The 20,662-nt window shown below is 40.2% G+C and overlaps 1 protein-coding gene across 11 annotated transcripts in view; it reads right to left on the reverse strand.

The window, feature by feature from the left end:
- Positions 1–20,662, reverse strand: part of Snap91 (synaptosome associated protein 91) — a 111,101-nt gene that overhangs the window by 43,640 nt on the left and 46,799 nt on the right. For 8 of the 11 annotated variants that reach the window (XM_040739571.1, XM_040739568.1, XM_040739565.1 and 5 more), the window contains exons 8-12: positions 14,807–14,913; positions 12,225–12,266; positions 6,797–6,867; positions 5,015–5,020; positions 1,303–1,330 (exon numbers count right to left, since the gene is read on the reverse strand). In XM_040739571.1, the coding sequence (XP_040595505.1) occupies positions 1,303–1,330; positions 5,015–5,020; positions 6,797–6,867; positions 12,225–12,266; positions 14,807–14,913 (254 nt within the window). The remainder of the gene's footprint in view (positions 1–1,302; positions 1,331–5,014; positions 5,021–6,796; positions 6,868–12,224; positions 12,267–14,806; positions 14,914–20,662) is intronic. The other 3 variants (XM_040739570.1, XM_040739566.1, XM_040739569.1) reach the window with 1 other exon arrangement.

Genomic DNA, 20,662 nt, shown 5'->3' on the forward strand with positions numbered 1-20,662 from the left:
TGAACGTCTGTAATGGCAGCAATTACATAATGGAGATGTGTCAAAGAAAAAGCACATCTATTACACTCTGCGTGGAAAACCCAATGGCAGATGTGAACTACAGGCCCATGAGAGTACATGCTCTTGTCAGGGAAACCCTACCCTGTCCTTGGATCGGCTCAGACGAGGGAGAGCTGAAGGAACTACGGTGACTACTCTAAGGCATGCTCGGGGCAAAGACACCTACTAACATTTTTTTCCCTGTATCATTAAAATACACATAACACTCTGCTCCTGATCTATGTCATAGATCCACAACACGTGTAAACAATTTTTAATTAGGAAAACATTATACAGATACATAAGGTTTCAGCTGTCACACAAGTACAAGGAAAACTCACCCATTTAAGAACTGAGATTCTAAGAGAGCTGAATCTCATATAAAGATAACTTAATCTTTTCAGAAAAATGTAAATCAGGTGATTCATCATTTTTAATCCTAGGTGCATACCCAGAATAAATTTAAGGTAGAGTCTCAGACATATTTTTATACGTATTTCTTAAGAGTTATTTATTTATTTTTGTTTATATGTGTGTGTCCCTGATTGTCTGCTAAGTACCATGCGCATGCAGTGCTTACAAAGGCAAAAAGAGGGCATCAGATCCCCTTGCAACTGGAATCACAGGAGCCACTCAGTGTGGGTGTTGCAAACTGGACCAGGGTGCTCTGTGAGAGCAGCAATTAACCAGTAAGCCATCAATCCAGCCCCTCAACCAGACATTTCACACTACAGTTTATGTCAGTATTGTTTGTCATATGTTATACTTAAAATCTGGAATAACTCAAACACCTACTGAAGGAAAACTAAACTGGTGTGGTGTGTGTGTGTGTGTGTGTGTGTGTGTGTGTGTGTGTGTGTGTGTAAAAGAGTATTATTTTTAAAAATAATGTTATTCAACTTTAAAAAGAAATCCTTGGCCTATGAGATCAGGTTGAGTCCTAGACAAATTAAGTAAAATAAATGGATTAAGAAAGGCCAGACTGTCTGGATCCACTCAGATGAGGTATCTTTCTTTATAGATGTAGAAAGAATGCTACGTTCCAGGGACTGAGGTCAGGAGGCATGGGGCAGTGTTACTGTTTTGTGAGTCTGGACTCTCATTTTAGATGAGAGAAGTCCTGAGAGCGTGGAAGATGAGAAAAGTCCCCAGAGTGTGTGGCATAGCTGCGGTATTACAGAATGAATACACTTGGGGCATCGAACTTTACACTGAACGAAGCACCATGTAAAGAGAAAACACCCCAGAAACAAACCAACTTACCTTACTTAATGGAGAGGGAGCACCAGATCTAAAAGAAACACAAGAGAATGGAGAGTGAGTGCCCCTGAGCATGTTTGCAGACGAGCAAGTTTGGTGTGGCATCATCCGGGGTCAGGATTATTTTCACGGAGCTCTGCACAGCCAGGGGAGCCTACACCACTTGTCTTTACTCAACGACGTCCTTTCCCCAAGATTTCCACTGACTAAATATCTCTCGAGTCATTATTGTTTATGTTCACAGAAACCACTGTAAAAACTTCAATTTCTAAAAGTTCCCCAAGGTTTGTGAAAAGGCACATTATATAAACTTTTTTTAAAAAAAAAGAATACCTAAATGTTATTTCAAAAGTCAGAAAGCTCAAAAAGAAAATCATATGTTACAATTCATTTAATTTCACCTCTTATGCATACAAGAAGGAACCCTAGAGAAAAAAAGACAAGATCCCTGTGAGCAAGTGAGAGAACTAAACTCAACATGTATGGCCACACTCCTGTAGCTTGTATGTGTTATTTTCATGCCTGTAATGAAAACTCTTCAGGAAAAATGTTTCCATATGTTTGTCACAGCCAGTGGGAGTCTGAAAGAGAAGAGCAATTGTGATGATTATCTCTGAGGGAACATTAAGGAACAAAGCAGTCTTTAAGGCTAGCACTGATTCCAGCACACGCTGCAGACAGCCACACTTTTGAATATCTGCCCCAACAGCTCACACCTCCCTAACCTGGGGTGGCAAAAAAGAGTCATAAGAAAAAACTGAAGGCAAAGAGTACTTCAATAAGCAGCAGCTGCCAGGGTCAGCTGTCATGACAACTTTCATTCAGGAGCAAATACAGAAGTTAGTAATTGGGATTTTATTCAATACTGTGCAAATCCCACTTATTTACAGACCTATATGCCAGCCACTACTACCTTATGTATACCTACAATGTCCCATTTCAAAGGCTCTACTGAAGAGAAGAGATTCAGTGTTTTGCATCTACAGAAAAATGGACTTAGGAACCTAAGAATCTAGTACAGCATAGGGTTGAAATATCACGAATTTCTGGCTAGCCTTTGCCCCACTTACATCATTTTCTTTCATACATATGGAAAATGAAGGAAAATATCATATGAAAAAATCAAATAAGAGAGGAAAATTATAATATAATGTTTACTTGGCAAAAACAAAGAAGGAAACCACAAACATTCTTTGACACGGTCGCTTCCTGAGACTAGATTGCTTTTTTTCTCAGACAACTCTTCATGGTACTGATATGATGAGGCATTGGGCATAAGAAGTAAGAACTCCTGAAACATTTGCCAGCCAGTGCAGACAGTGGGACCAGCTTCTACTTCACAATAAGCACCTGTGAAAAAAAATTGGCAGAACGCTGCCCTCTACTGTTAAATGACTCAACCTCAAGCTGTGTGAAGAAACTCATAATTGGTATGATCATCCTTTGAAAATCCCACAGGGACACTCTTACTAGCGCCTGTGACTATCCATGGACTAGACAGACAACTGAGAATGGATGGTCCCTCCAGAGTCGTCAGGACACGGCTGATTCCACTTCAACTGTATCTCATCACGTTCATCCCTAGGGGCTGAGTTTTTTGAGTGAAAGAACACATCCCACTGTTTTATTACCTGAACACTTCATACAGTGGCTAGCATTTTTTGTAGAGTACTAATTAAAAAATTAAGAATTCATTTATATACTTATTTATGAACCAAAAGTCTTAAGAAATTGTCTTTGGCCTGACAAGAGAGTTTAGTGGATTAAGGGCACTTTCCACCAACCCTGATGGCCAAGTCTGATCTCTTGGACCTATGTGGATAGGTCCAAGCTCCCACAAGAGGTCCTCTGGCTCCTGCCCCATATACACACAAATAAATAAATAATATGTAACCAAATTATCTTATTTGGAGCTAAGCTGTCAACATGAGTGACCTCTGTTCCCATTGGCTCTATCCAGCCTTTGCCATTAATCACTGTTTGAAATCCGCTCCAAGCCTGTCTTCTACCCAGAGCTTGTCCCTGGTCCACATTCAGCTCTGCCCTAAAGAAAACACAGGTAGGCAGGCACGTTTGTTATTCTCCCACAGTGCATAGCTGCCTTTCGATACTTCTTGCTCGATAGTCTGTCCCACTTGTTTGCCACTGCCACTTAAAAGAGGGAAAATGCTGCGATTTTTCGAGTATAGATAACAGTGTTTATTGCAGAGCAATACTAATTTTTATAATTTCATGTATAGTGTCCTGGTTGGATTGTTGTCAACTTGACACAAGATAGAATTAACTGGGAAGAGGGAGCTCCACTGTGAAAATGTCTCCATCAGAATAGCCTGCAGCAAGTCTACAGGGCATTTCCTAGACTGGTGATGGATGCGGGAGGGCCCAGTCTACTGCGGATGGTGCCGTCCCCGGGCGGGTGGTCCTGGGTGGTATAAGAAAGCAGACTGGGCAAGTAAGCAGCGTTCATGTACTCTGCTTCAGTTCCCGCCTCCAGGTTCCTGTCCTGACTGACTTCTTGCCTTGGCTTCCCTCATTGATTGACTGTAAGCTGTAAGGTGAGATAAACCCTTTCCTCCTTCAGTTGCCTTGGCCATGGTGACTACCACAGCAATGGAAACTTAACTGAGCCTTATAAAAACTTATTACATAGTGGATCATTGGGAAAACTAAGACAGCACTGATAACTTTAAAGGAGAATGAATGATTTATACTGTAATCTAAGGAAGTAACTCTTTAACTGCTACAGACAGGCCTATAGATTTTTCCCGTGAACATAGAAAATGCCAATGTTTCTTTCAAAGATGGAAATAGTGAGCTCTCAAAAGAGGAATTTTTGTAAATTACTTGATCCACAACAATAATTCCTATGTAGTGTTGAACATGAATGCTATTCAGAAAAATACAGCGATGTAAAAGCCTATCAATATCTTACAAACAATCTTACTTACAAAAGTCATCTTGGGTTTCTATTTGCTCAGCTCAACACGTAGTATATCACGGTGGAAATAAAATTAACTTCACTTTTTTTGTGCCATGGAATCATAAAAGAAAGAATACACAAAGGAATGCCATACAGTATTCCACATTATTTAGTGCCTATCAGTGGGCATGAAGCACTAAAAGTAAATGCCATTTGTGTCTATTATAGCAGCCTTATTGTTTCATTTTTCAAGACAGGGCTTCTGCATCGTCCTGGAACTTGCTCTGTAGACCAGACTAACCTTGAACTCAGAGACCTGCTTGCCTGTCTCCTGAGCAGTAGGACTAAAGGTCTGTCACTACACCTGGCTTAGGTTTTCTCAGAAGACATTGCAAATACATATACATTCACACAGGGTTAGCATAGTTTTGCTATGGGAAGTCAAAGAAAATATTTTCAAACAATCTATGCTCCTTGTAAAATTGCCTTGGCCTTCTGGAGTATATAAGAAGAAATTTTTTTTATTTATCAAATGAAACACCTTTTCTGAAAGTTAAGAGGTTACTTATATACCTAAGAGATACTGGTAATTATTATCCAACAAGACCCAGAGGAAGCAAAACCATTCTTGTCAGTCACCTTGGGAGAAAAAAAATACATAATAGAAACATAGATGCATGAGATGGATACTAGTCAATCTTCAAATTTCCACATACCAAATATGGGATAGCAAGTGGTTTTTGTTTGCATTTTTATAATTACCAAATGCAAAAAGTCACTTAGCATAGTACTCACCCTTCACTTAAGTTCCCATGTAAGCACAAATATACAAAGAAGAAATGAGTTAACTATTACAGCTTGTTTTTTTTCTTAAAATCAGAATAAGAAAAGACAGATTAAAATGTGTTTTCAGCCAATGAATGAAAGGAATCCGGCAAGCATAAAGTGATCTTAAAGGACCTAGAAAAGTTATTCTAAGCTGAATGAGTTCAGCTATGGACTATGTATGGAGTTTTAGTTGCTATTTCTAAACGCCTACTGGTAATTTCCCACTCAAGTAGGCTATAGGGAAGCAAGTTCAGAGTCAAAGGCTGGCTAACAAGGCTGTGGTTGGGAAAAACAGGCTCGGGTAAAGGCTGCAGTGGAAGCTTCAAGAAGGACATGGGAGGTTGGTGGTGCCCGGCTTGAGAGAGCAAGGGCTTGGAGAAGCGGTTTGCAGTACACTAACAGCACTCAACCTGGGCAGACAGACCGAGGGAATGAACATACACACAGTCTTCCAGCCACTGGAGCGGGGGCATTTCTCAACTTTCTGCGTCCATTTGCGGAAGTCCCAGTCAACTCATTGGGCTTCCTAACTATCCCAACGGAGTTGCCCAGTGTATTGTTAGGTGGCGATCTCACATCAAGATCTGGTTGAGCCCAGCCACACTGGACCGCACCTGGTCTTGCAACAACCCAGAGAGGTCCCACCATCTATCATTTAGGCTGTGTGGCCAAATATACCCGAAAAACTTCCCTACTGAAAATTCAAAACTATACCATACACTATATATAAAATTACACTAAACTAACTTGGGGGGGGAACACACAGCTGTTCCGCCTGTAGCCCTGCAACAACTAGTGCTTGAGCTATCTGATGAGTTAAGTGAACTCCACCTGAACTTAGGACCCCTAACAGACTGCGAGCTGAATGTGCAGCAGGGTCTGCATTCAGTGTTGAGATAATAAAGTATAAAACAGTTCCTGGCATTTAGAATCAGAAATTCTATTGGAGTTACATGTGTGGACAAACAGCCACCATACAGGAAGGCTCATGACTAAGGAAAGCAGGCTTCATAAGTAGGAGGGGTTGCAGAGGGTCCTCTCAGGAGGCACAGGATTTACATCAGTGGGAGACAGGGGGGTCCAAGGCTGAAACAATACAGTGGGAACATGGAATGAAGGCTGGAAGTTAGCAGGCCTTGTGAACAGGCAAGTCTGATGTGTGCTCCAGAGTGCAGGAAAATGTAACCCGGGCATTATTTTGTACACAATGAAGAAAATGGCCAAAAGCTAAGTACCAAAGCACGAACTCATCAAAACCAGCAAAACTGCATGCACTGCCTGCCTGCTACGCCTCTATTGAACGACTCTGGAGTAAAATGGCAGCAGCTTGTGTGCCTAACGCCCAAGAGAAGTGTGTCCCTGGAAACCACACTCAAAGACTTCTCCTTACTCACACTGTAGTTGTGAAGTCTCAGTATTCAAGGGTGTTTGTGAAATTCTACTTGGTTTAGTCACAGCCAACCACAACAACTTTAAGTTTTAAAGAGTGACTTCTAAGCGTAGATCCAGTCAACCTGCTGTGAGCCACTGATTCCTCCGCTGTGTTAGCTACAGACAGGCAGCCTGTATAGAAGGTCAGGCATCACATGCTAGAAGAGGAAGGTTAGGGTGTCTGAGGGAACCCTGGAGATCAGCGGTTAAACACACCCTGAAACTGAACTGGAGTAGGTCACCCCCTGAGAGATCTCATTCTCATCAAGAACCACTTGGTAGTTTTCATCTTATTTACGGTATACAAGCAATGCGTACTTGTTTCCAGGTTTCTTTCCTTCTAAGGTATTTAGATGCTGTTCAAGGGTCTCCATAAGACTGCTGGGAGCCTACAATAAGAAATAAAAAAAAAGTCTGTGTTGTTCTCTTCCATGGCAAGCACACTTTAACACCACTATAGCCCTGTATGATGGAGGCCTATGTAAGCATCCTCATGTCTATGCAGGATGATTCCATCCCAGGGCCTTTGGTATTTAAATTCTGTGGCATCTCAGATAGGCCCATCTTAAATAGACTTACCTTCACTGCATGCCCAATGACATTACAACATGGTTCAGTGAAGAGTGTTTACTATACTGGATGGGCATTTACTAAGTTACTGCTTAGATAGACTAAGGTCAAGTTCATTACTACTTCACACAGAACCACAGGGAAAAGGAATAGGCACTTACTTGCACCCAAATCCAAAACATTTGTGACAAACATAAATCCAAAACATTTGTGACAAACATAAATTTACAGAAATTTGGAAATACAGTAAAAATTCATTTATGCATGCCTGGCTGAAATGTTAGAAATGTCTCTTTATTTATAAGACCTGTGCCCTCTGCAAGTGAAATGCAATGTAAATATGGTATGATTCTTTTGCTAAGTGTAAATTAAGAAGTTTAAGTAAAGCAAACATTGTAATTTAAAATGCAGAACAAAATATAGATAGCAAAAACTCCATAGGACCCACAGTCTCTATCTTGCTAGCACTGAGATTAAAACAAAACATCAGGAAGACAGCTTCTAACTTCATTCTTCCTGGGAGATTCTGCTCTTTGTCCCTTCTTTTTGGAGATAGGATCTTACTATGGAGCCCTTGCTGGCCTCGAACTCAGAGAGATTCATCTGCCATTGTCTCTAAAGTGCTGGGACTACAGATGTGTGCCACTGGGCCTGGTGGAAAATTTTTTAGTAACTGAAAAAAAATGGACGCTGATGTAGAGATCACAACGGCTTAAAGGGAAACCTGTCAAGATGATGTCAAAACTGACTTGCTCCAGGGGAGTTTACTGAGCTACACTGCATATAATTAAGTTTCAGCCTTTTATCCTAGAGGATTTTAAAGTGCATTTTAGTGTTTATATTTCTCATAAGGACATGTGAAGATCCAAGAGAAACCAGTTCCTCTTTGACAAGAGAGAGGTCCTTTGATAGGAATGTCCAGGAACACGTGATGTATGACTTCTTCACTGTTGGTGGTACAGTGACTCCGGGGACACAGGAGGCAATGTGTAAAAGGGGGAGGGCTTCCTGACCCTCAAAGCAGGCAAACTTTCAGAATGGTTCCGCTGTAGTGAAATAAATGTAAGGGAGCACCGATGTAGTCAGTAGCATCTTCATTTTCTCATTTCAGAAAAAAATGTCAAGTCAACCAGATGGTCCAAAGAATAGGAACTGGCCCGTGACAGCTGACAGGTAACATCAATGACATAACGCTTAACATGAGACTTCTCTTTACCAGCAGTTTTCAGGTTGGCCATCAAAACCTAAGACTATTTTCCTATATGGAGTTTAAAATGTGGAACACTCACACACCCCAAACAGGAAATGCTGTTATGAGACTTACTCTGCTGAAATAAATTCATAGCTTGTTGTGATGCCCAGCGGATATTAAAAAAAAAAGCATCCACCTGCCATTTACATGCTTTAGGTGATAAAACATGAAAACTAAGTTTAAAAATACACAAGGGTAACTCAGATTTTGGATTAGACCTCAGAAACTGCTCCAAGTGCCAACAAGGAGAAACATTTCAGTTGGGAGATCATAATCTCTTCTTCCTCAGTGAACTACCTTAGCTTTAAATGTTTTCTGGCAATGACACTGATCATCACAAATCATTTAAATGTTCTGATGCTATATACACAATGGTGCTTACTGCTCACACACTAAAATGGAAGGCATATGTGAAATGCCTTTGTTCTTTTATTTTTCAAGAAATTTTAATTCCCTTTTATTCTAAGCTCAACTGGAAGTCCTTCGGGTCACCATCATTTCTTTAACTTTATCCTTATTTATTTATTTATTTCTTATGCAAAGGAAAAATTGCTTTTTCTCCAATAGAGTCTCACTGGGTATATTAAGTATATGAAATGAATTCAGTAGTACTTTTGTGAACTTTTTGTCTTATATTGCATTGTTTGGGCATTTTTTGTCTTACTGGTCTTTTGCTTATATATTTTGGTTTCCAATTTTGTGTTTTTATGCTTTGAGTGTGTTCCTTGTGTTTTTTTCTTCCTTTATTCCAGTTTTGTTTGTTTGCCTGCTTTTTAAAGACAGAGAGAAAGAAGATATGGATTTGGATGGGTGGGGAGGAAGAGCAGATCTAGGAGAAAGTGGAGGGGAAACTGTGATCAGAATATGTATAAAATTATTTTCAATTAAAAAGAAGAAGAAAATAATAGTGTGTGTTTGAGTGGGGTTGTCTGTGTGTGCAGCACCCACAGAGGCCAGAAGGGGGCGCTGGGTCCCTGGGACTCCAGCTGCAGGTCCTGGTGACCCACTTCACTTGGGTGCTAGGAAACAACCTTGGTCTTCCACGTGAGCAGCAAGCACTCCTAACCCAGGCCACATCTTCAGCCCCTATTCAGACATGTTTGTTTATTTGTGGCTACATAGAGTAGCTATCGATGCCATGGAGAAAAAAGCCTGGCAGAGAGCAGACCTTCACTTCAGAGGAGTTAGTGGATCCATACAACCTTGTATTGCAGATTTATCTCTAGATTAATCCCGATTTAACACTCTCTGCAGATTTCTACTTTAGAAAGTCTCATGCTCCAGTTTAAAACTGACTACTGTTGGGAGACTGGGGGGTGGGGGAGTGGGCTGTAAATCCCTAGCTCAGTGAGAGATCTTCAGCCTGGAAAAAGGGGCTCTAAAAGAGCATTTATGGAGATGTGCATGTGACTCACGGTCACCAAGAAACATAATCAGCTACTAATTAAGCAACTCCAGGAGCACGCCACACTCCCATATTTGAATTTAAATGTGCACAGAATTCAGCTAGAAGAGTTTTTATAGGGTGGTAATTTAAAAATAAATACTAATACTGATGTTTATGCTGCTCTTAGCACACAAGGAAAACAGGACAGATATTATGGATTTTTATGACTCTATCATAGACTAGCTTGGGCTCAGGACAGGAGTCAAGTTGGTTTCCCAAGTCCTGACACATACATATACCATATATCTTTAAATATGTTTACTGACGTCTTGAGTGATTACATAGCTGCAATGAATATTATGGTATCATTAAAAATGAAACCCAAGTGTGTGCCCATTCGTTCAATGATCTGCTCTCATTCTCAAATTGAAAACCAACAAGGTATTTATATAGTCTCTTGGCTCTCTCATAGTGTCTAGACTGCCCACAGGGAGACATGTGAGGGCCTGTTCTTACCTGCCAGGCTCCCCTGAACTAGATAGTTAGTTTGCATTTATCCCACAGTGAAGGTTGTCATAGTGTAAAAGAAAATTTGCCATTTCTAAAAACTACTCATTGAGTTGAATATGTAATGCCCATCTTTTAAAACATGTATTATTTATCTGGAATAGTTTGGGGGAAAATGCAATGTAGGTTTTTACTATAGATGAAAAAAAACAGAAGCATATATTTTCTTATGATGATACAAAGATAAATCTACCTCAACAAAGAGATTTTTGGAATAATATTCCGTGCATATTTAATATTTATCCATGCTCAAAAGTATCAGCACCTTATTCAGATATATAGTTCAGTAGATAACACTAAGAGGAATAGAAATACTTTTAACTAATATTTCACCTATGAGTGGGGGCTGTCTCCCCCTAAACTAAAGAACACATTACCATCGTGTTCTGAATTATTCAGTGAGTTTTATTTGTAATACTTCTTGATATTTTATATTTTAGTAATACAAAAAGAAAGCTTTCACCTTCAACTTTCCTAATTTTTAGTAAAAACTAGTATTTACATATTATCTTAAATATGAAAATATTTCAAGAATTCATGAAGATGACAAATTAGTAAGATGCAACGTGATATTATTTAAAAGTGGGGAATGGGATCACTGTTTAAGAGCCCTTGCTAATCTTGTAGAAGACCCTGGTTCAGTTTCCAGTACTTACATGGTGACTCACAATTGACTGTAGGTCCAATTTCAAGGCATCCAACACCCTCTTCTGGCCTCTGTAGACCCCTGTATGCATGTGGTGCATATATAGTCATGCAGGCTCACATACATACAAATAATTAAACTAATCGAAGAGCTTCATTCTTTTCTGCTATAAAGGCTAACTTTAAAAAGATACAACATGCATGTAACTCATGACCAGAGTGTGTTGCAGGATATTTGAGCAAACTGTGTAAAGATGTGTCACTCTTTTACCTTGCCTAAGGCACTTGATTGGTTTAATAAAGAGCTGACTGGCCAATAGCTAGGCAGGAGAGGTTAGGCGGGACTTCCAGGCAAAAACAGAACTTGGGATGAATCCAAGTGCAAGGAGATGCCAGCAAGACTTGGAGGAAGTTGGACATACAGAGTGGAGGAGAAATAGAAACCCACAAGGAAGAATGTGGGTTAACAGAAACAGGTTAATTTAAGTTATAAGAGATAGTTGGAAACAGGCCTAAGCTAAAGGTTAAGTTTTTGTAATTAATAGTAAGTCTCTGCCATTATTTGGGAGCTGGTGGTCCCCCAAAAAGTTTGACTACAAGCGTGTAGGAGAACAACTCTGTAACACCTACAATACTGCTTCTAGTAAAAGGATCTGTGTGAGGCTGAAATTTACCATCACAGGGTGTTAAAACCACACCGCTTCCTGTCAATCAAATTGAAGACTATTTATAACTTGACATCTGTTCTCCTTCTTGGGAGCTGTACATGTGACAGCTGAAGTGGTTGGTAAGGAGGCCCAGCCCTCACTGTCATTTCAAATCAGGGCCCAGAGAAACCAGACCTCTATTAGCACCACTTAAAACATTTAAAAAGGAAGTCCTCTTCTTCATAGGAGGAGCAAGGAGAGTGCAAAACCTTGACGCGATGGTTTTTCCCTTCTGTGATGTCCATCTGACCAGGTCCATGCAGAGAACAAGGAGAGCAGAAGGAACACTCATGTGCTCTGATGACCAGAAGGAGCTTCTGAGACCCCAAGCTCTCTCACGGACATAGTCACAGCTCTCATTGGTTCAAGCTCAATAATGAAGCAATGAGACCAACTAGACCACTCAGTTGCCTTTAAAAAAAAGTCATAGCTTATGGGCAGGGATATCTTCCTTTTATCTCCAGAAATAATCAGTAATTAGTAAAAATAAGGTTGAATAATTACTGACAAAGCTGGTTTGCTTAAGCTCAAAATCTATGAAATATTTACAAAGAATGACCATTTGTGGTAGCCTATTAATTATCAATATCTTGTCTGATAGTCCCTCCAGACACTTACCTGTGTGAGATCGGGAATGTCACCTTTATCTATACCAACTTGCTGTGGATTTAAAAAACAAACAAACAAAATTACTAATATTGGAAGAGGAAAATAACTTGGCAACCTGCCTGTGACCAGGAAAGAGAGATTTAAATATAAAAATGTAAGTATGTAACTATAAATAAGTATTGATATTAAATGTAGATTGACGTGGCTGAGAGGTAGGTGGGTACTTTTTATGACTTTTTGGCATTTAATGTAGAATCACCCTCGGATTTCTTAAAACTACAGTCTAGTCTTGGTGAAAAGCAATCATTACTCTGTGCAGCAACCCTACTGTAAGCATATGCTCTTTATGTAGTTTCCCACTCAATATAGTACGGTAATAATTTCATTAATATAGTTAGTTATAATAAGTATACAGAATTTTAATAGAATCCAATACTAAATGAAAATATTCAGAAGAATAAAATTTAAATGTATCCCTTATGCTCAATAGAAGCTAAGAAATTATGAAACTATTCAAACAAAATTTAAATAATTCTGTCCACTGAGACCTTGGGGAATGGTTATTTCAGATCATTTTATCTCAATCTTTTGTTCTTCTATCCTCTTTCACAGACAGAATCACTTTGCCAGTTTCTTACACAGTCTTCTAGAGCAATGGTTCTCAACCTGTGGGTCGTGACCCCTTTGGGGGTTGCATACCAGATATTTACATTACTAGTAATAATAAAATTGCAGTTATGAAGTAGCTATGAAATAATCTTACAGTTGGGGGTCACCACAACATGAAGAACTGTATCTAAAGGATCATAGCATTAGGAAGGTTGACCACTGTTCTAGAGTTTATATATAACCAAGGAAAATTTACAATACAAGTATTTCATTTTCTCCCACCAGTAACAGCATATGAGATACACTAGATTAATTTTTCTTTTCTTTTAGAATAAAAACTTTTTATCCAAATTAACTCACAAATCAAAACATCATACAACTGGTTATAGAAAGACACCCTAACCCTTGCCTTGTCCCAAACTAAACATCTCAGGGAACTTGTCCATAGTTAGAATGGTCATTGCAAAGCAATGGAGCTAAGCTTAGGGTTTTACACTTTCACCACCAATAACATTTTTATTCACTTATCCACCATACATACACACATATACAATAATGATTGCCTTGATATCCTCTTTAATGACTCATGTGTCCCTCTGCCTGCATTCTGTCCTTCCTCATCACCTAATGATACCTTCACTTGGTCTCCCTTCTAAGTGTTACACTGCACACTGTCCAGTGTCATTCTGAGAAGGATGTGCACACCCTGTACACTGTCCAGTGTCATTCTGAGAAGGATGTACACACACTACACACTGTCCAGTGTCATTCTGAGATGTGTACACTGCACACTGTCCAGTGTCATCTGAGAAGGATGTATACACTGCACACTATCCAGTGTCATCTGAGAAGGATGTATACACACACACTGCACACTGTACAGTGTCATCCTGAAAAGTAGATACATACACACACACACACACTGCACACTGTCCAGTGTCATCCTGAGAAGTATGTGCACACCCTGCACACTGTCCAGTGTCGGCCTCCTAGAACAAGTGGGAATCTGGGTCCCACCTTTCCCAGGAGATAATGGAGCAATGAAGCAATCTTTTGCTCAGAGTGCCTGGACGTAACTGATCCTTTCACAGAAAGAATTGAGCAATTTTTACTAGATTATACTAACTGTGGTTAAACCAATGGGAAAATCATACAAAATATAAACAAAACCTGTGTATCAGGAAAGCTCAGGCAATTTTATAATAACAATAGAATAATAATGAAGAAGTACAGGCATGTGATGAATGTCCCATGTCCACAGCATTATAGGTTTCACTGTTGAGCCGGGAGCCTCTCATACGGCACCCCAGACTCTAGCAGTCAGTCGGTCAACGTGTGAGATAAAAATCCACTGGCCATCCCACCAGAGGGCCATATTAATGTCATGGCTTCCAGTGTCAGCATGAGTCAAGTACTGGATTTCATAAGAGAAAAACACAAACACAAAACAAAACAAAACAACCCCTCCAATTTAAAGATAATCTCAGGAACGCCAACTGTGTTTTGCTGTTGTTATGATTAAGTGTAATGAATATCCTTAAGAAACAATGTGTAATCTTCATAAAATAATTTATACTTTAGGATTCTCATTATGATTAAGTCATTGACAGGGTAAGGGAGATCCGGATTCATGATTTATACTTTATAAATAATGGATAGATTTTTCTAAAGGCAAATGTAGGGTTCAAACTATAGCACTTTCTTATAATAAAATAACAACAAAACTGTCATTAGGTGGAATGGAGGACTGGGCCAACTTGGAGAACAGCAATGATGTCATAGCCCATGAACCTTTTCCTTGAGTACATCTGATTGGGAGGCAGGAGTGTGGGATACTGCTCTGAGTGACAGGTGGGGGAGGTGACTATAAGCTTACCTCTCATCCTCATGTATCCTGGACTTGTGCTAAATGTTTTACCTGACCAGACATTATGCTGCACACTAGTTCCAATTACCTTAGCAACAAAGCCTGGACCACTTACCTCTGCAACCTTGAGAAATTCGGACACTCGCGTCATTCTAGTGAGAAATCGTTTGTAAATTTCTAGTGCGTCTTTACATTGTCCTTTCTTCATCTCAAAAAACTTTTCTAGAAGAGATAAGTGATAAGCAGTTTGAAGAGAGTACTCTGTTTTACTCTAAGCTTCCCTTCTGTTGCTATTAGAAGCTTAAGGCCTGAGTCAAAGCATAGGCAGGAAATCCTTAAAAGCAGCACCAACAGAGGGAAACAGAGTAGCTGAAAAAGGATCCTTGGTCATCCTCTGTCTCCCAGGAAGCAACTTCAGCAACCAAGGACCTGAGTGGGACGCATACAGGAACCATCACAACAGGTAAACTCATGATCCCCACGAGTCGGGGTTTGTTTTAAAACTGTTCCTAAGGACCACCTCAACGCAAAGCCGTGGCTGCATCCCATAGCATCCTTATTCTTTTGTTTCTCCTCTCTCCTGTCCTCCTTACCTGCTCTCTCTCAGATGCTGGAGACTGAAGCCTTGCCAAGCAAGGGCTGTGTGACACCCAGCCCCAGGGTTATTTTCTTATTTGGTCATATAAGGCAATAATCAATACATTATAAACCAATCATCTATCACATTTTCAAGAACTAAGGAATTTATAATTTCTATTCATGTAAGTTGATGAAAAGACGGGTTGTAGATTACTTCTGTCAAGTATTATAGCATGTTTTTTAATTATCAAATGCAGGACTCTTACAAAGTCATTTGGCTCACCAAACCTTTCATGACTTTCTACTGTGTGAGCCTAGTCTTTTTCTCAACTTCACTGAGGGACACTGATCACCTGGTTGTACTCTTTTGTTATTTCCTGCCCCTCCCCCCAGGCTAGAACTTAGTACTTTGTTTTAATTACAGTATGTGTTTTTCTTTTCTTTTCTTTTTACAGAGGTCTCTCCATTAGTATGATTTCTTTTTCTAAGTTTAGTACTTTAAATTTCATTTTGCATTCCAACAACAGTTCTTCCTGCCACCCCTCTCCCAATGTGTTTTTCATATGTATGTTTAAAAGAAAACCAGAACTTTCTGAGTTTCTGCCAGTCATTCACCATTTCATCCTGCCAGTAATGACCAGCTGCCACTGCTAATGGCAAGGGCAACACAGGAGAGGACTGACTACAGTAGAGATGGAGCCACAGATAGCCTGGCATCTGCTTTGTAAATGTATCATTTACATTTGCATATGGTTAAAGTCACACTACTTCCCTATTCTCTCACATGAGTGAGAATTCTTCATGCCATTCGGCTTGCAATTTTAGTACCTGGAAAGTATTTTTAGTTTTCTTAAGAAGAGTCTGAAAATATATAATTAGGTGAAGAACTAATTACCCCGGGGTAACTACTCATTACCTTCTGTTGATAGCTTTTGGTAATTTTACTTTTAACACAGACCTTAAATGTAGGGCATTTAAGTCAAGCAAAAGGCTCAAGGAAACAAACATTGTTTTTTTCATGCCAAGATAAGTCCCCTATCTATCTATCTAATTATCTATCTATCTATCTACCATCTATCTATCTAACTATCTATCTATCTATCTATCTATCTATCTATCTATCTATCTATCTACCATCATGTTATTATTTTGGAAAGGCCAGCCAACAAGCTGACCACACTCCTGTAAACATCCCCCATCCATGCTCTCAGTCATGTAAGAAAGCCTTGTCAAACTCAGTGGGTCATAAAAAAGAGACTTGAAAGCAGGGTGACTTGTTGGAAAGAAGGAGGTATCCATGGGGAGGAATAAGATAAAAATACATTATATGTATTATTAAATTGTCAAAGAATAAATTAAAAATTTCAGAGATCAAATTGGAAGATCATTTTTTATTTACCCCAGCCTGTTTTCTAATGCTACTTTTACAATGGAAGAAAACCTTTTGTGCTATAAAAAATGGGTAACTGGGATTTAGTCTGAAAATGACACTTCTTTCTGTCTTCCCCTTACTCTTCAGACCATTGTGTTCATACCTCTCAGATTACTTCTCTTTACTGTCATCTAACTTGCTTCTTCCTATGAGATCTTCAGAAGCTACATGAGAAAAGGAATCAAATTGAGTAATATCAATTTTCCCTTTGAATGAATACATCAATAGTTATGCAATTTTCTTTGTCTCTAGCATTTTTCTGTCTTTTTCATGGTAATCTGGGATTCAATAACAAAATGCCTTCAATCACTCTGTCTCCAGGCTATAATCTTGCAGCTGTTTCTCTAATAGTATAATAGCGATGACACAGAAAGGTAATACACCATGTTTTACTGCTGTAGCCACTCTACGAGGCGCCTTCATCCCCTGGAGTCAAAGGAAGGGTCCAGATAAAGTCCCATTTCTATGGAAGTGGACCTCTTTTCTTCCCCACTAAAGATAACATGTTTTTCAGGACCTGAAATGATCAAATTCGACACCTGCAAAACTGTGATCCAATGTTTCAGCACTGACTTTAGGATAGATTTCCATGTGACTATAGCTAGGTTCTTAGTAAGCAAGACATCTCACTTGGATGTTGGAGTTTCCCTGTGACAATCAATTTCAAGTTTTGCAGCCTCAGCTAGATTTTATGTCACAGTGACACAAGCTACAGCCAGTCATCTGGAGCCATCTGAGAGGAGGGAACCTTCATTAAGAAATTACCTCCATAAAATCAGGCTGTGTAAGACTGGACTATGGACAAGCTTGTAGGGCATTTTCTTAGTTAGTGATTGATGTGGGAGGGCTCCACCTCTGGATAAGTGGTCCTGGTGTCTGTCAGTAAGCAGGTTGATCAAGCCACCAGCATCCAGCCAATAAGCAGCACTCCTCCATGTCCTTTGCATCAGTTAGCTCCTGTCTCCAGCTTCCTGTCCTATTTGAGTTCTTGCCCTGACTGCCTTTGAGGATGAGTTGTGATATGGAACTGTAAGTGAAATAAACCTTTTCCTCCCCAACTTGCTTTTGGTTATGGTGTTATCACAGCATTGGGAACCTGGACTAAGAGAGCATCCAAACTGTCTCCAATTTATACACCAAGTACAGTCACGAAGTATTTGATTCCAACCAGCACACATTTTCACAAGGCTCTCTCTTGCAAGTAAAACACATACGTGCCTCCGGTTACTTTAACAAGAGCAGTTCTGACCATGCTGATGAAGGCTACACAGCAGAACAAAGGGGATGCTCAGACTACTCTCCCAAAGTCCTTAATACAAAACAGTTCCCCCTCCTGATTTAGACAGTAAGCTAGTGTTATCAAATTAATAATTAAAATGGCTCAAACAAGCTATTACTTTAAACAAAAATTGCCTTCTAGATACCATCTATGTACTAAATCAACACACTGTAAAGTAGAACAGCAGCTACGCAGTTGTCAGGACAACGGTGGGAAGAATTACACGGCTGGACTTGTCAGATCGCTAAGTCAAATGCAGACACCAAATCCATTGCTTTTGATGCTGAAGCAGGAATAAGGCTAAGTGAGAAAGGGTGAGAAGGAACCAACAAGATGTCATGGCTGGCAGGCTACAAAGCCCAGGAAGATGAGCAACAAAGATAACTGGGCTTGCAGACTGAAAAGAAGATGGCTTAACGAGGAAAGATTGGGAGCAGGGAGTTAAAGAGCTCGTTTCAGTGACTGTGCAGGGTCAGGGAAGAATCCAGTATCTGGATTTTACAAAGCTACAAACAGTAAGAATTGCAACGCTGACATTCATTAAGAATGGCCAGAGCCGAAGGAATCCATTTGTGGCTCATCTAATAGAGATGGGAAAAAGCTTACATATGGGAGTTAAGAGTGACCTGTAAAAAGCTAATAGGAAAATCTGTATATTCTGCTTTAACGATAACATCTCTTACCCGAAATGAAAATTCAGTTGGTTTAGAACTTCACGTTTAGGGCAAGAATCTGTCCCTAAAGAAGGCAAGCAGTTCCCCATGCCCCACAGAACAATGTCACGTGAGTGACTGGCCCCAGCCACCAGACTCAGCTCTGCACATCGACTGAGCTAGGAGATAACCCTGAGGCAAGTGCTGTCTTCCGGTGCCTTTCTGCTGCTGCTCAGTCTATTGCTTCTGACAGGCAGAAGCCCAAACAGCTGAGATTACCAGCCTGCAGCATCCTGCTGTCCACTGCCCAGCTTCCTGGATTTAGAGGAGCAATGATTAAAGTTACAGTCATGTGATCCTTAATCCTGGATTACAGCTCCAAGTGTCCATTTTCCAGCTTCCTGGTGCCTTCGAGAAGCAGCTTCTTGTGTAGCAGCTTCTTGTTTGTAGAGTAACCTGAACAGGCAGCCTCGGAGAGGCAGATCCTGTAAACACCGGCTCTTAAATACTAGGAGTTCCATCAGGAGTCAGATCCCAGGGCCAGTTTCTGGAGGCTTCCATTAGTTATAGAAGTGCCCAACCTCCTATATAAATTCTTCCCTAGACAGAAAATGTAAAACAGTTTGTTTTCTTTCTCTGTTTTGTTTTGAAGACACAGTATTTGGTACCTGAAGAGACTCCAAGAAGTAGACTCAAACTGTCACACAGCCAGTTTCGGATCAGGGTTAGAACCCCAGGTAGTGTATCGATGACCATCTCTGCCCACAGGAAGCTGGGATCGACATAGACTGTGTTAAGCCTCCTTGGCATCTTCTAGAATGAAGCTTATCAAGCCATGGGCTAAGTCCACCACAGTGGGAACAAGGCTAATATAACGTCAGAGTAAGTGGCTGCTAGCACTTCCATTGAGGAACTTAAGAAAGAGAAGGAAAATACAGGATTTCATGTTAGGCTTGAGGCAAAGTAAAATGGTGGTACTCCAAGACTGTCTCGTGTCAGCCCAGGCTTCCTGAGAAAATGAGATTTTCCTCACACACGGTCCCTCTCTTCCTGCCAGCTGCTTCATGACCCAAAATGTGATTTGAAATCCAGTAACTCTCATATATTAAGTGTAAGGCACTAAAGTCTAAGGAAGACAGGACCAGCCTGTTCAGACAGGAAGAAAATATCCGGCTTGGGGGTGGTCATTTAGCTTGAACCTCCCAAGCCCTCTACCCAGCTGTATTTCTGCAGAAATGCCACGACTTCATATAGAGCATGGTGAGGCCGTAAGTAGAAGTTCATCAGCTACGCTGTAGTTAAACAACTTACAGGATGAGTCAGGCTGACTCCCAGCTCTGGCACCCCATGGCTGCAAGGGGAAGATCATACTAGGCTAGAACTTTCTGAGAGACAGACATGTACAGAGTTCGATCAGAAGGGAGAATATACATGCCAAAAGAAGGTCAAAATCTCACAAACTTCTGTGGACTGGACATCTGCCAGGTTAAAAGAAAAACAAGGTAACACATTTAGCTATAGCTACATATAAAAATACATTTTATTAGGAATTCATAACTTATTAAATCTAAAAATGTATTCATGTTAGTGGCAGGAGAGATGGCTCAGTGGTTAAGATACTGTTGCTCTTCCACAGGACCTGGGTTTAATTCCCAGAACCCATACAGTGGTTCACAACTCTCTGCAACTCCAGTTCCAGGGAACCAATGCCCTCTTCTGACCCCATGGGTACTGCTGATGGTGTACAAGCATCCAGGAAAACAAAACACCCATACCAATAAAATGAAACTTTAGGAAGTATGTTAATCTGAAATATAAATCTAACTGGGTATCTAACCTGTTACCCGACCCACACCCCATGCCATGAACTCATCAACCCTAATTGATAACAAACTTGAAAATTGGAATGGACTCCTAAAGCTGATCAGGAAAGAAAGAACAGTAAATTAGATTTTAAATATCATCAGCCATTTATCAACCAGGGTAAACACACACAAAAGCTGGGGAGTTAAGTCTGAGCATCTGGGT

Source organism: Mesocricetus auratus, unplaced genomic scaffold (assembly GCF_017639785.1).
Source record: "Mesocricetus auratus isolate SY011 unplaced genomic scaffold, BCM_Maur_2.0 Super-Scaffold_100691, whole genome shotgun sequence".
Lineage (NCBI taxonomy): Eukaryota > Metazoa > Chordata > Mammalia > Rodentia > Cricetidae > Mesocricetus > Mesocricetus auratus.